This window comes from Arachis hypogaea, chromosome 16 (genome assembly GCF_003086295.3).
Source record: "Arachis hypogaea cultivar Tifrunner chromosome 16, arahy.Tifrunner.gnm2.J5K5, whole genome shotgun sequence".
NCBI classification, from domain to species: Eukaryota; Viridiplantae; Streptophyta; class Magnoliopsida; order Fabales; family Fabaceae; genus Arachis; species Arachis hypogaea.
The window spans coordinates 19,340,461-19,357,489 of NC_092051.1; the positions used below are offsets into that span (position 1 = coordinate 19,340,461).

Genomic DNA, 17,029 nt, shown 5'->3' on the forward strand with positions numbered 1-17,029 from the left:
AGGCGGAGAATTGGTAGGGTTCTCAGGTGAAAGAGTCCATATATCAAGTTACGTATGGTTAAGAACAACACTAGGGAACCCCAAACTCAAAAACACTAGACATCTAGTTCCTGGTAGTCGATTGTGTTAGTCCTTACAATGTTATTCTAGGACGCCCGTCCCTTAACTCTTTCGAAGCTATTGTCTCCACCATTCGTCTATGTGTCAAGTTTCCTTTCCAGGATAACACAGTGGCGACGGTACATGCCGACCATAAGGAAGCCAGACAATGCTACAACGCAAGTTTGAAGAACATCACAAAGGAGACCATTCCGAGAATCCATTCTGTATACAACTCGGAAAACATTCCCACCTTGACCAAAATGGACCCTAGAGACAACAACAGTCGCTCCATCCCAACGGACGACCTAGAAAAGGTACAATTGGGTGAAATAAATCAATATACTAACATCGGTTCGGCTTTCTCTGCAGGAACAAGACAAAACCTGAAAGGCATATTGAAGGCTAATGCCGACCTGTTTGCATAGACCCTTGCTGACATGCCAGGAATCGACCCGAACTTCATATGCCACAAGCTAGCAGTCAACCCTAACACCCGACCTATAAGGCAAAAGAAACGAAATCTGGGCACAGAAAGAAGAAATGCAGCAGCGGCGGAAACGCAGAAATTACTGGATGCATGTTTCATCCGAGAAATCCGCTTTTCCTCATGGCTAGCAAACGTGGTCATGGTTAAGAAGAGCTCGGGAAAATGGTGAATGTGCATAGATTTCACAGATCTGAACGAGGCCTGCCCGAAGGATTCCTACCCGCTGTCGAACATTGACAGGCTAGTAGACGACACCTCTGGATACCAAGTCCTGAGTTTCATGGATGCCTACTCTGGATACAACCAGATACAAATGCAACCAGACAATAAGGATAAGACAGCGTTTGTACTGACCAAGGTAATTTTTGCTATAAGGTAATGCCTTTCAGACTAAAAAATGTAGGAGCAACTTATCAGAGACTGATGGACAAAATCTTTAAAAATCAACTCGGACGAAACATTGAAATATACGTCGACGATATGGTCGTCAAGTCAAGTTTAGAGAAACAGCACGAAGCCGACCTTCAGGAGATTTTTCAACAACTCTAAAGATACAACATGAGGCTGAACCCAGAAAAATGCGGATTTGGTGTATAGAAAGGCAAATTTCTAGGATTTATGCTCACAAACAGAGGCATAAAGGCCAGTCCCGACAAATGCTAAGCCATACTAAACATGCAGTATCAAAAGACAGTTAAGGAAGTACAACGTCTCACAGGTTACTTAGCCGCCCTATCCAGATTCTTACCAGCTGCAGGCACCAAATCCTATCATTTCTTCAAAACCATGAAGAAGTCGGACAAGTTTGTTTGGACAGAAGATTGCGAAAGGCCTTTTCCAAATTCAAACATATCCTGGGATCACCACCTATACTTAAGAAACCGAAACAAGGTAAACCACCTTTTGTATTCCTTTCCATTTCTGCTAACACTATCAATTCCGTGCTTGTAACAAAAGCAGGGAATGAGCAACACCCGGTGTACTTTGTAAGCAAGGTTTTACAAAACGCCGAGAAAAGATACCCGATGATAGAAAAGTTGGCATTCGGTCTAGTCATAACTGCTCGACGGTTGAGGCACTACTTTCAAACACACCCAATTATAGTTCGGACCGGTCATCCCTTTGACAAATATTGTCAAAACCAGACCTAGCAGGCCGATTGATGAAATGGGCAATAGAGCACTCTGAGTTCGACATATCATATTAGTCACAAGGATCACCTAACACCCAAGCATTGGCCGACTTCATCTCGAAATTCACGAATAAAGAGGAAACAATCAAAACATGGAACTATACGTGGATGGAGCATCAAACAAAAACGAATGTGGAGCAGGAATCCTCCTGAAAGATGATACTGGAGTCCAGGCTGAGCAGTCAATAAAGTTTCTTTTCGAAATGACCAATAACCAGGCCGAGTATGAAGCTCTCTTAGCCAGCCTAAGCCTAGCCAAGGAAGTAGAGATCTCCAGCTTAAAAGTACACTGTGATTCTCTCCTTGTAGTAGAACAGGTAAACGGACATTTTCAGGTACGAGATTCACTTCTGGAAAAGTATTTAAAATTGGTCAAAACCATGATGAAATTTTTTCAAAATTTTGAAATACTGCATATACCTAGAAAACAAAATTATAGGGCCGATATTTTATCCAAATTAGCTACATATAAGGTAACCAATCAAATAGAAGAATTAAATCATCTCACACTAACAGAACCAAGTTTAGATACCAAATCTGTTCTAAGTGTGTCACAGGAAAGATATTGGCGAAGCCCATTTATTTGCTACCTAAAAAGTGGAGAAACACCATAGGGCAAAATCCCGAGGACATTCAGATATAAAGCGAACCATTATACCCTATTGGGGGCGGACCTATACAGGCGAGGTGTTTCCAGACCTCTGCTGAAGTGCCTTGGTCAAGCAGAAGCGGAAGCTGCCATGGAAGAAGTACACAACGGGGTCTGCAGACACCATACCAAAAGTAGGAGTTTGGCTACAAAAATACTCCGAGCAGGATACTATTGGCTGACATTAAGGAACGATTGCAGAAGTAAGGTACAAAGCTACGATACATGTCAAAGATGTACACCACTCATCCACAACCCGGACGAGCTACTACATACCTCATATGTAAGCTGGCCATTTCACAAATGGGGATGGACATACTCGGACCATTCCCAGTTTCAACAGGTCAAGTAAAGTTTCTTTTGGTAGCGATTGATTATTTCACAAAATGGATAGAAGCACAGCTTCTCGCGAAAATAACACTAGAAAAGGTACAAAATTTTATTTGGAAATCAATTATATGTAGATTCGGTTTACCCAGGGAAATCGTATCTGACAATGGTAGATAATTCACAGATAAGAAAATTGGTTCGTATTTAACCGACTTGCATAACAAACATCGTTTTTCCTCTGTCGAATACCCACAAACTAATGGACTCACAGAGGCTGCTAACAAGGTTATTTTGCAGGCCTTAAAAAAGAAATTGACAGATGCTAAAGGACGCTGGGCCGAGCTTATACCAGAGGTGCTGTGGAGCTATAACACAACACCCCAAACCACAACAAACGAAATCCCGTTCCGACTAGTCTACGGTGCAGACTATATGAAACCTATTGAGATCAGCCAGAGATCCACTCGAACCGAATACTTCGACGAGCAAGATAACTCGGAAGCCAGATCGGCCGAACTTGATATGATAAGTGAAGAACGAAGCCTAACTGAACTAAGGCAAAAAGCCATGCAGGCAGCAATGCGAAAGCAATACAATAAAAAGGTGCGACCAAGAACCTTAAAAGAAGGGGACTTGGTACTAAGGCAAATGGAAGAAGTTCGGAAACCACCATGACACAGGAAGATAGCTGCTAACTAGGAAGGCCCCTTCCACATCTCTAAGTATCGGAAAAGGAGCATACTCTCTCGAAACACTAGAAGGAATAGCTCTCCCCAACACTTGGAACATTTCGTCTTTAAAGATTTATTACAGTTGAATACCTATTGTAAGTACGAAGTGGCCAGGTACTCTTTTTTCTAATCACGAGGTTTTATCCCTAAGGAGGATTTTACTCGGACAGGTTTTAACGAGGCCGACCACTTCACACCCTTCCAATCACTCTTGAAGGCAAATAAATTTATTACTGTCACCCAGACTTTATACTTTTCAAAAACGACAACATCAAACCAACAAAATAAAGTTGGAAATTGCATAGGCAATTATTTCAAACACTAAAACCAACTTTACATGTCGAGCAAGTAGCGTTCAAAAGACCGATTTCGAAATCAGTATCTAAGAATAAATCAAAGAGAAGTCGGGCTCAAAATTACAAACAACGAAGCCCGACCTACCAAACAAAAACATCTTTTTCGAGTACAAACAAACTCTAATAATGAGTCCCTATCTGATCATCCACATGCACATCAATTATCACTATCTAACCAATATAATAAAAGTTGGAATCAAAACATTCATCCAAAAAGCAATTCATGACTTAAAACCGACGTAAAAAGTCGGAAAAAAATAAGTTCAAAGTACTCCGAACAAAATCGGACAACCACAAACAGTTTCAAAATACATACAAAACAAAATATTTCAAAGGGTGGGTAGAATGTTCTCGGCATGCCCCTCGCCGGCTTCGTCATCTACAAGCTCACCATTAACAACTATCTTAGTAACGTTGAGTTTCTCCACATTAAAATTTGGTAAAAACAATGTGACTTGGCTAATAGCACGATCAAAACCAGCTACGAACATGTCCATCTTCTCCTCTTCAAGCTCGGCAAGACGAGAGGTCATCTCACCCTTGGTCTTATCATTATCTTTAATCTCAGCTTGCAATAACCGGATCTGTTCCTGAAGACGACAAACCTCATCTTCCTTCTCCTTCATCTTCAAGGTAACACTTATGACGACCTCATCCTTTTCTTTCAAAAAAAATTCAAGTCCTGAAATTTTATCAGCCATCGCCTGCTGCTCTGAACCTAACAGCTCAGTAGCACGCCCAACGCACATCAAGCGAGATGCGACAATCTGCACGCACGCAATGAAAAAATCTCAGAGAAACAAAATAATTAAAGAAAGTTGGTAGACGCAAAACCAACCTGAATAAACTTCCCCATCCCCTCAACTCCAGTCCGACGAGTCAGGACCATATCTCCAGGATACTGAGACACGCGATCAGCAATAAGTTCGGATATCGGGAATTGATCACTCTATACGGATTGAGAACTCGTCCCAGGTATAAAGCCATGCAGCCTCCTCTGCCTTTCAAAAACAGACTTCGCAGTAGCACCATGATCACCTTCAGAAATCAGCTCCAGAGACTTCTCCGACTCAGTCCTCTTCCTTTTTGGAGAAGGAGGAGGCTGAGCAGAAGAATAAGCAACATCACCTCCCGCCTCTTTCACAACCCCAGAAACGCTACTACCTTTTTCACCCTTCTTTTTTAGATAAGCTTGAAATTTGGTCGAACTCAAATTTGGAAACCTACCACCTGCAACAAGGAAAAACAGAAGATGAATAACCAAAGCCAAACAAAAATCAAAATATATAAAACCAATATTACCTATATACAATTCAAGCCCTTCTTTGTCATTTTCCTCCTCAAATATCAATAACTCGGGAATGGATAAACATTCCCCAGCAGCAAAATTATCAATTAAAAAATCTAAAAAGAGGTTCTCCTCTTCACTCCTCTCATTGGCTTCGAGGATTTGCATCGGTTCCGAACACCAATATAGAGGGTATTTCTCTATCAGTTCATTATCTAAATAGAACAGATATTTAGACTCCAAAGAACGAACTTTTACAAACATAGATTTGAAGTTTTTAAAAGAAGACTTATACAAAAGGAAGATGGAACGGCCCGAAAAACTACTCAGAAAGACCTAAAGCCCTTTCCGTACCCCTTTTGATTGAAACAAAGAAAAGAAAACATTAAGAGAAGCAGGAAAATCCAGAAAATTCATCAGACATTCAAACGCACACAAAAATGCCCAGAAGTTAGGATGTAACTGTGATGGAGCACAGTTTAATTGGATTAAAACCTTACATTCGAAATCTGAAAAGAAAAATTTTACATGTAACTCAAATAGACAGGGAATATACATATAAAAATATCCCAATTCTCCATCCTCTCACAGACCCTCTCCTCACTAGTACAGGAAAGAAATTCCACACGAACACCAGACCCTTCCCTAATAAACTTCAAAGCTTCTAGCTCACGAAGCGGCCCAGCATCGCAATAAGACGACGCATGGGTTTTTACATCAACATGAACCCAATGGTAAGGGTTCTCTTTGTTTACTTTGACAACTTTCAACTTTTCTTTCTCTTTTTTTTAGCCATTTTTTAGAATAAAATAAAGTGGAAGAGAAGGTAAAAAGACGAAAAGACAGCACAATGTTGAAAAGACTAACCTCTGGAAGACATGTCTTTTACTTATGAGATTTTGCAACTGAACCTGTGTTTTGTGTTTTTCTAAAAAGAAAATGGTAAAGGCTTAGTTACAACCCACTACTTTAGTGGGAAGTTGAAATAATAATGGCACACCCAACATGAAACGCTCCGCATCCAACTTAGCCAAAAAATTTATTGCGGCCCAATTAACAAGGTAAAGTCTTTTAACCTTTTCTTACCCACTTATTTCATTTAAACCTAGCAAAAATCATTTATTTCCTAATCCCAAGCTTGAAACGCGCGTTGAGCTTGGGGGCTACGAGTATTTCACCTCAAAACACCGAGGTATAACTCTACAAGAAAAAGTTTAACTTGCTGAAACTACAACAAGTCAAGCTTGGGGCTGTATACTGTACCCCTGTAATCTCGGACAAACTTAGTTATACCTCGGCACGACTTATCATGAAAATGGCTGCATCTCAACTGATTGCTTCCCATAATCTTGCCACAAGGATCTCGGATAAAACCAACGACTAATTCCACAATGATTGGGCTATAAATCTAGCTGGTACCGACGATAGAGAACAGATCAAATTCACTCCAGTAACATACCATCACATAACGTCCCGATCATATGTACATTTTAATTTAAGTGATTCTTTTACTGACTTAGGTGTCGGAATCCTTTTTGCAGGTACCACGCTTGGGTCTGAGTTCACGAGGATATTCTTAGTTCGGTTCAGGTTATCAGGCACACTAGGATTGACGTGAGGCCGACACATAGCTCGGAAGGAATTTCCTTGCTAGAACAATAGTAAATCATAAAAAGTATATTTATAAGAGAGAAATAAATAAAAAAATTATTGTCTTTTTAAAAAAGGTTGATCTTTCTCTTTCAATATTATAAAAAATTAGAAATTAATTTTTTTAATCATTTTTATATTAACAATTTTTTAATAATTAAATCTTTCCAATAATTTTCCCATAATTAGTTCTAACATGATTCCTTATCCGGCCCCGCCTCTTGTGGCCTAACCCATCGTGCAACTGCAACAAAACTAACAATGACTCGCAAAATTAAATAATACTCCTAGCTATAAAATAAATATATGTGACAAGTACTTAATTTGAAGAAAGTTTCGATTACAACTATTATGTTCATGTGGCTAGCTTGCAAAACATCAACTTGAGGAATTATATTTTGCTGCACTTCTTCTTTGGTTAGAGAATCTAATCGAAGGCTCTATCAACTACCAACAACGTAAAGGTATGCATATATAGCATGTGGGGGCTTTGTAGATCCCTGTTCAAGGGGATGAATAGATCCTCTCTCAAAAAAATAAAAGTGAAATAAGCAAATAATAATTTAATTACTATTAAATTTATAATTTCTATCTTATATGAATTATACAGCTTTAATTCAAGAGTGATTGAAGCTTAGTATATAAGAAGGGGATGACCGCTTTCAAATTGATAATATTCACGTATAAGAGTTAAGTACAATTTTGATCTTTAAGGTATAGGTTGAAAATTTTTTTTGTCTCTAATATTTTTTTGCATACAAAATCATCCCAAAAGTCTGAAATTAAGTTTTAAAATCGTTATTTTTATTTAAATTTTAAATTTTTAGACCAAATTATCTATAACAAAAAAATTATAAAATAAAAAAGATAAGAAAAAAATAGTATTTCTGCTCCTACAAAGAAGAAAGGAAAGAAGAAAAAGGAAAAAGAAAAGAAGAAGAAGCTGTCCACGATCCACCTCTGCTTCTACTTTTGCTACCACCTTAGTTTGATTTTAAAACCAGGTTAAATAAGGACAATTTTATATGCAAAAACAAAAAGTTAAAAGTAAAAAAAATTTTCAATTTATATCTTAAAAAACCAAAATCATATTTAACCCTATGTATAAAGTTCTCTGTCTTATAGTTTGGTCTCCTGATTTTTTTTTTTTTTTTGCGTCTTTTTAATTAAGTTATGTCTTTCCCGTTGGTCCTCTTCCAGCAAAAACTCTAATACTGCCACAAGCCTATCATTTTTTTATTTATTTTACCAATCTTTTCACTTAAAAAAAGGTTTAGTCTTTGTTTAGATAGACAAGTTTTTTAGCATATTTTAATATTAACAGCATAATGAGATTATCAAAGTAAAAAATATAAATATTTAATCATTCTTCAAAAATTAAAATATTAAAATTTGCACATTTCATTAGGAAAATTTTTTTATACCAACTTTTTCACTCTCAAGAATTCAATCTATCTAATATTAATAAGATTTAAAAATCAAAACATCAAATCTAAATCCTCTTGCTATTATATAATTGTATCAAAAATAAAATTTTTTTAATATATACATGTTGATTCACATTTTTTCAATAAAGTAATTAAACTTGTTGTAACCAAATAATCAAACTTTTTTTAGTAGCATAATTAAATTTTTTCTTGAGCATCTAATATGTATTCATGTATGCCAATGAGTTATAGCTCAAATGGCATAAACTCTCTATACTCAATTAAGAGGTCGCGGGTTCAAGTCACATATCTTTTCAAATTAATAGTGAAAATTTTGTTGCGTATAATAAAAATTTTGATACTGTTTTCATCCTTAACTATTTCCCCTTTTAATTGTGTGAACCATATGGCATATGATCTGATTTGATAGAACCTATGCACAAAAGTGAAAATTGCAAAATGGTCCCCTACTATAGGGTACCACTACTACTACTCATTGCTCGCACACATTCTAGTTTATGCCTACCTTACATGCAACACGGGCAGATATATATAAGAAAGATAAAGTTGTTAAAGCATGAAAGGTTCATTCAACTAAAAGTTTTAAAAGCTCTCTTGGGTTATATCTAGAATAATAGTTATAAATTATAGACTAGTCTCTGTGGTGGCGTGAGCGTGATATTTTTAAATTCGTTATAACTATTGGACCACATGCATGCATCTTTCGCTCCTTGTTTGTTTTACTTTTCAGCATCTAATGTATATATGGTTTAATATCCAACTCATCTTTATTTGGCCTAGTTAATATAAATTGACTACTTTAATTTGTTCTGGACTGCAGCTATTTCAAAATCAAAAGATTAACTACAATATGCATACATAAAGGGATTAGGTATGGATGTCTATCAATAGGGTAGATGCTGCTACTCATAGGCAACGTTTTTTTTTATAAGAAAAAAAAAATAAAAACAAAATATAAAAAAGAGAGACAGCGATCTATCTTAATGTATGTGTATATGAGACAAAAGATATGACACCATAGACAGCAAAACCTAGCTGCTTTTTGGAATCAAGAGAGATGGTCCAAGTCTCTAGCCGATCCCTTAATTAATAATAAAAAATTAATTTTAATACAATTTCAGTTTAAAATAATTTTATATTTATGTTTAATTATATAATGACATATCACTACAAATAATTTTATATTAACATTTAAAAATATTATTTATACATTAAAATAGGAGTGTACATGAGACAGGTAAAATTGAGTTTGTCCTAGTTTAGACTCGATCCTAAATATACATTGGGTCTATTTTTTAGATTCTAATCCGATACTAAACCCGATGAAACCTAAATATTTTCGGACGACAATTATAACATATCAAAACCGGATAAAAACTGGACCTTTATAACTTTAACAATAATTTATAAAAAAAACTTATTTATGACCATTTATTTATAAAAAAAAAACTTATTATTGAGAAGCTGATATCCATATTTGAACTTAAATTTATCTATAAATTCTAATTTGATACTTTTTTGATCTATTTTCTAATTCTATAAGTGTGATTAAAGATAAAATAATAAACTTATAATTAATATAACATAATATTGATATATACTTTTTCTAGTTTTCTTAGGAAGCACATGAATCGGGTGAAACTGGGTTCGCCTTGACCCAGATCCGACCTAAAATTATGATCGGATCTATTTTTGAAACTCGTACCCAGCCTTAGATCAGATAAAATCACACCAAACTAACTCCTAAAATATTTAGGTCCAGGTTGCACTGGGCCATGTACACCCCCTATATTAAAATTAGTCATTAAAATCAGTTATTAATGTATTTGTGTATAAATATTTGTGTGGTTTAATTTATTTTCAATGTGTATTTGTATTCTAATATACATTTTATACTAGTAGCCAATTTTAGTAGTTAATTTTAGTATACACGTAACATAGTCATTATTTTATACATTGACAAAATAAATAGTCATTAAAAAAATAAATGTAATTAAATAATTACATAGTTAATATATTAAAATTAAATTTTTAGTAATAATAGTAATAATTAAAAGAGGGACAAAAAATAAAATAAAGAAAAATTATAAGGAACAAGTGGATATATATCTTCCTATTTATTTCTACTTATATAAAGTTTGTATGAGAAGCTCCCAGCAGTGTGTTATCCCTATTTAGAGCCTCAAGTTAAGAAAAGAAGAGAGATAATAAGCAGCGCAGAATTCAAGTGTATTTGTTCTCTCTTCTTGTTGGCGAATCTGGTGCACCTGCAACAGTTAAAGCTGCCAGCATGATCTGAACTTATTACCTTCCTTCTTCCTTATATTTGTGTGTGGTGGCAAGATCAGATCATGTGGGAGCTTCATCTGTTGCAATGGTAGCATATATATATAAACCCTAATTATTTCTTTCCCTCATAGATGATTCCATGCCACTACAAAACCCTAGCTAGAACAAGGTTTCCTTCATTCTTTTTCTTTAATTTTTGTTATAAATATTTGATATATATGGATGGATAAGATAAGAGATTTCAAATTATGCGTTGTCGCTGTCCATGTTTTCTGAACGGCTCAAGAATTTGCAGGATTCAAGTATTCATCATCAGGTGTGTATTCAAGTATTATCCATGTTTTCTGTGACATATATTTCTAGCTAGGTTTTTCGATCTGTGTAGCTTGATCTGATCTATGAATCACAGTAATCATTTTTCCTTTTAATTTCGTTTCAATTCATCACTTACCAATTAACCTGGTGAATTACAATATATTAATTAAGGTCGTGTTCCTCTTAATTTCCAGATCTGAAGAAACAAACTGATATAAAAAATTGGGAATAATTTTTCTTGTTATTTGTTTCCAATGCATCATATATAATAATTAGTATATACATCTTAGTCCCAGAGAGGTTTGCAAGTCACAAATTGTTTTCAACAATAATATTGTATTATTGGAGCCATTGAATTCATGCTATATTATAGATATGATTATTGTATAGTATATTATATATATAAGTTATACTATTAAGCAATTCATTAGTCATCATTACTGCAACATCCATTGAAATACATGTGTATTAGATTCTTCCTATCATTGTTCTAATTTAGCGTAAACAATGTATAAGTTTCTGCAATAATTAATTTAATTAATTATTAAGCCATCTTAAATAAAGCAAGAGCTAGCTTGTGAACATTAATTTTAAGAAACTAATTAAATTACTGTCCTTTTTTTTTTATTTATAAAAATGACTATCGATCATATCATTACTGAAGTTCCAGCTAGCGTAATTTCCTTCTACTCCTTATTGGTCCTTGCTTTGCTAGCTCCCATGGAGGTAACATATATAGAGGGTGGCTTTTCCTTCGCTCAAGCCACGATTTGGTTTCGATGGAACCAATAATGTGATGGGAGTTTGCTAGAGAAAGAATGTGAACCAGCACAATCTATATTATTAGCTTGTAATGGAGTTTTCTAATATTTATTAGGAATGGTAGAGTCAAAATTGACTAATATCATCAGTTCAAATATAATATAAGGTAAAAAAAATATTGATCGCTTAATATTCATCAAAGAGAAAAACTTTTATTAAATATTTTTAGCTATAAATTTAATTCTTTTAATCTAATAATTCAATAATATAATTATGGTCAACACTTTTAAACATTACAAATAATAAATTTTGGTCTTTTAATATTTCTTTTTATCAAAAATACTAAAAATGATCACTTTTAGAGATAAAAAGTGAAAAATTAGTTACTATTAATTTAAATACACGATAAAATAAATAAAAAAATATTAGTCCCTTAATATTTTTTATATCTGTAAATCTTCTTAATTATTAAGCAAGACAAAAAAATTTAATATATTTATGGCATTTATCTTATTGACTCATCAGTTTAATTATTATGATGAAGAAAGTCTATTTTTCTTTTATTTAATATTTAAAAAAGATATTTAGAAGGTTTATTATATATGATGTTACTTCATTATACTCATTAGAAGGAGATTCAATTTTTTTTCCTCCCTAGCTTAGCTTGTTTCCAAATTATTGGTCATTATTGTAGAATAATATTTCTGATCTTATGGAAGTGGGATTTTGGATAATATGGTAAGGAGAGATATTTCCAATGTTGTTGACCTTGTGACGAAAGTAATGAAGAAAAAAGGATTTCAGAGTGGTGGGTTGGGCTTGGTAGTGGATTAGGAACGATTAATGGTGACCCATTGAGTTAATTTAATCTCATCCGTCCTTAATGTCCCTTCAATCATGCTTTGAAGAACAAATATATTATTAAAGAGTATCCCCAGCAAGAGTTACTAACAAAATTAGAAGTTTTTTGGATTATGAGGAACTAGCAGAAGCAATGCAATCGAGGAAAGAGATCGGAATTGTATTGGATAATGTTTCAATTAATTTATGTTGTTGATCATGTGTGCATGGAGTGTAACAATGTATTATTGCAATGCCTGGCCTTTTGACTCTTTTCAGAACAATGAGCACATAATGTATTTAGAAAATCTCTTCCCATATTAATGATATGTTATATTATATTATTGATGGGGCATTTAATTATATAATTAAGTACTTGGACATTTGAAACAGTTAGTTCGAAGGTATTCGAAGTATAACGGATGGGACAAATTAAAATAACATATTAAGGTGCATATGCAATAGCATTCGGCTAACTAGCAGTATACTTAAAAAATGGTTACTCGCTAATCATCACGTATAAACTCTCACATGCATTTTCTGTGTCTTTATTAATTAAATTATAAGACATTTTCTATTTTTTAAACAGTATACTAATGTCTTATTGCCCAACTTGTTTTGCTTTCTAGAAGTATGGAAACTTTTCCTCACTCATTTAATTTCTCATCAACATCATCTCTTACCTTACCCCTGTTAAAGTTGGTCTTTTCATGGCATAAAGAATTAGTAATTTAATGAAATCATTTTTCATACATTCACATATTAAAATAAAAAATTTAAACCCAAGACTGTTGTGCATCTCAATTAACCTACAGGGCAGCATTAATATCATTGAGACATTTGCCAATGTTTGAGATGTATTAGAAAACAATGAGTAAAAAAGAAACTGTGGCCTGCAAACTGTCGTGGATATTGGTTTGGCATGCATTGAAGTGGTGGTATCTGTCGATATTATCTAAGTTGCACTAAATCAACTAAGAAACATAATTCTACTTCAATTCCATCTTGTGCGTTAGAATGTAACTGATGATATTATTTGTCATGTAATGTACATTCGCGGTCCTTAATTAACTCTAGATTGTTTAAAAATCTTATGACAAAATAATCACGATTGGAGAGGAATGCGCAAGGCCATCATTAACTTAAACTTTAAAATTAGTTAAGCAAAATAATCACATCACTCACTTTTAGAATGATTTGATAGCTGACTTTTTCATGTATGTGTTGCGATTATTTAGCCGGCCTATCCAGTCCTATATATATATCAAGAAACAAAGATTAGAATGAAACTAATTAATAAGGTTGATTATAAGTGACATTAATTAGTAACTAATTGCATAGAAAGAAGCTAAGGGAGGTGATCGATAATGGGAGACGAGACGAGTCCTGAGTGGATGAACAAGGGAGACAATGCATGGCAGCTGATGGCGGCAACAATGGTGGGGATGCAAACAATTCCAGGGCTAGTAATCTTGTACGGAAGCATGGTGAGCAGGTCATGGGCCATCAACTCGGCCTTCATGGCCTTATACGCTTTCTCCGCCGTGTTCGTTTGTTGGGCCAGCTGGGCTTACCGCATGTCGTTCGGCGAAGAATGGGTGTTTTTCTTGGGCAAGCCGGCGGTGGCGTTGGACGAGAAATTCCTTCTAGGGAAGTCGTTTCTGGGAGCGTTCCCTACTGCAACGATGGTGTTCTTTCAAGGAGTATTTGCGGCCATTACTCTGGTTCTTATTGGCGGTTCATTGCTTGGAAGAATGAACTTCCGTGCATGGATGCTGTTTGTTCCTCTCTGGCTTACATTTTCATACACGATCACTGCTTTCAGTATTTGGAGCCCGAATGGGTGGTTATTTAAGCTTGGAGTTATTGACTTTGCTGGTGGCCTTGTTATTCATGTCTCTGCTGGTGTTGCTGGCATTACCGCAGCTTTTTGGGTATGCCATTACATCTTTTTTTTCATTAATAACCCACCTTGTACAAACTAGTATACTCCTACAAACACAGTAAAAACAATTTTTTCTAAAGTTGTTCATTTGACAACGGTTAAAAAATATGCTTTAAGAAACGTCAGTTAATAATAAAAATGTAAACTATGAAAAAAATTAAATCAACAAATAAATTAAAACCAAAAATTATTGATTTTAACTAATATTAATTCAAATGATGATACTGAATTTTTTTCAAATCAATACAATTTTTTTTAATTTTAATTTTATAATAAGTTTTATTTAAAAATTCAAAAATAAAAATATATGAATTGTTAAAATAAAAATCCTAAATTTATCATATATCAAAAAATTCTAAAAGCATTCAAATAAACATTTAAAATTAAAAAAAAAAAAGAATTCAAAATCTTACCAATAATATCATTCAAAATATTTAGGGTTAAGTACGATTTTGGTTCTTAAAGTATAGGCTGAAAATTTTTTTCATTTTTAATATTTTTTTGTATACAAAATTATCTCTAAAATTTAAAATCAAATTTTAAAATCTTCCTTTTTACTTAAATATTAAAATTTTGGATCAAATTATCCATAACAAAAAAAAGTATAAAATAAAAAAAATAAGAGAAATGGAGTGTTTTGCTCCTATGAAGGAAAAGAGAAGAAAAAGGGGAAGAAAAGAAGAAGTTCCCCATAATCTACTTCTGTTTCCTCTTCTACCATCACTTTTGTACGATTTTAGTCCGTAAAGTAAGGACGATTTTAAAATCAAGTTAAATTTTAGAGACAATTTTGTATGTAGAAAAAGGTTCCGGACAAAAAAAATTTTTCACTTATATAGTAGAAGTCAAAATCTTACTTAATCCAAATATTTACATAAATTATCCAAAATATGAAAAGGTAGGGGAAGAGAGAGAGAGAGAGTTTTTTTGTATTAATATTATTTTAAAATAGTTATTGTGAATATTAATATATTTTGGTCACAATTAAATTAGGTGGGTCCAAGATCAGAGAAGGAAAGAGAAGCATTTGCTTCAAATAATATGATTGTAGCATTGGGAGGTGCGGGCTTGGTTTGGATGGGGTGGTCAGGCTTCAACGGCGGTGCTCCGCTTGCTGTGAACACACTTGCATCTCTCGCAATTCTAAACACTCATGTCTGCGCTGCTACTAGCATCATCACATGGCTCGTCCTCGACACTTTATGTTTCGGTAAGCCAACCATGTTTGGCGCCATTCAAGGCTTGATCACCGGCCTTGTTTGCATTACACCCGCCGCAGGTATACTTTAACGCCCAAGATTCAATTCACCTGCAGTTATGTTTTATAAAGTTGATAACTGAAAACTGTTAGATAATAATTTTCAGGAATAGTGCAAGGTTGGGCAGCAATTTTGATGGGTTTGTTCTCAGGAAGTGTACCCTGGTACACATTGATGGTGCTTCACAAGAAGTTCGAATTCTTAAACAAAATAGATGATCCAATGGCCATTTTTCACACACATGCCATAACCGGAATTCTTGGTGGAATTCTAACAGGCTTATTTGCTGTTCCTAAATTGTGTCGCCTCTTCTATGGAGTGCCTGATTGGAAGAAATACACTGGACTCTTTTATGGCCTTAAAAATGGTTTAGCCCATGCTGGTTTGACTCAGTTGGGGATCCAACTTGAAGCCACTATTTTTGTAGTTGTATTTAATGTTATTAGTACAACCGTGATATGCTTGGTTGTGAGGAGCATAGTGCCATTAAGGGTTGATGATGAGGATGCATTGCAAGTAGGTGGTGACAAAAGCATGCATGGAGAAGAGGCATTTGCCTTGTGGTGTTCCCATCAGGATAAGGATACCAAGTTTGAGAATGTAAAGCAAAACAAAGTTTATGACACAAAAGATTTTTCGTCCTCCATTGACGAATCATCAACCAAGAAGGCTTCTAGTGAAGTTCAAATGGTTTGAGTAGAAAGGCATTAACCTCACTTTGATTCTTCAATTTATTATATTTCCATACATGTAAATAAAGAACACTCCACATGGAGTTCTACTTGTAAGGGGAAAAAAAGAAAATCAAAGATAGGATAAAGGATATCATCATGTAGAGTTGGAATATAACGATGACCACGGTGATTTATAAAGAAGATTAAATGAGTGTGATGTGTATTGTACGGGTGATATCTTTATAAATGTGAACAACATTTAGTTTGCTCCTCTGTTTCCTTATGTAAAACAGTGTTGAAATTGCAGTTCTTGTTCTCTATTTATCAGCTGAAAAAATACTACGGATGATGGAATTTGAGTGATCCATTAGATCTTCCCTCCTTGTTAAGACCTTAGTTAGTATTTATGTGGTTAGTATCTTTATCAAAATCAGAGACAAAGACACACACAAAAAGAAACACAACAAAAAGATAATTTTTATACTGTTGATAATGATGCACAAGACATAATATTTTAAGAGAGGAGGTGAGAAGGATAGAGAAGGGAGGCAGTAATTGGATGAGAAAGTAGGAGGCAGAATAAGGAGAAAAAGAAAGGAGGTTCAAGAAGGATTATGGTTAGGACAAAGGACAAAGGACAAAGTTAAAATTTCAAAAAATAATTTTGGACAAAGTGAAAAAAGTGTCTCATAATTTGTGTGTTTTCGTTTTG

The 17,029-nt window shown here is 34.4% G+C and overlaps 1 protein-coding gene across 2 annotated transcripts; it reads left to right on the forward strand.

The window, feature by feature from the left end:
• The first annotated feature begins 10,352 nt into the window (after positions 1 to 10,352).
• On the forward strand, positions 10,353 to 16,682 carry LOC112758380 (ammonium transporter 2 member 4). 2 transcript variants are annotated; one of them, XM_025807045.2, is made up of 4 exons: positions 10,353 to 10,838; positions 13,781 to 14,373; positions 15,378 to 15,663; positions 15,750 to 16,682. In XM_025807045.2, the coding sequence occupies exons 2-4, from the start codon at positions 13,807 to 13,809 to the stop codon at positions 16,337 to 16,339; spliced, it is 1,443 nt and encodes a 480-aa protein (XP_025662830.1). In that variant the 5' UTR covers positions 10,353 to 10,838; positions 13,781 to 13,806; the 3' UTR covers positions 16,340 to 16,682. The 2 variants fall into 2 exon arrangements, 1 of the variants encoding a protein (XP_025662830.1); XR_011873964.1 differs by lacking the exons at positions 13,781 to 14,373; positions 15,378 to 15,663; positions 15,750 to 16,682 and adding an exon at positions 11,032 to 12,783 and having other exon boundaries at positions 10,363 to 10,838.
• The last annotated feature ends 347 nt before the right edge of the window (positions 16,683 to 17,029 follow it).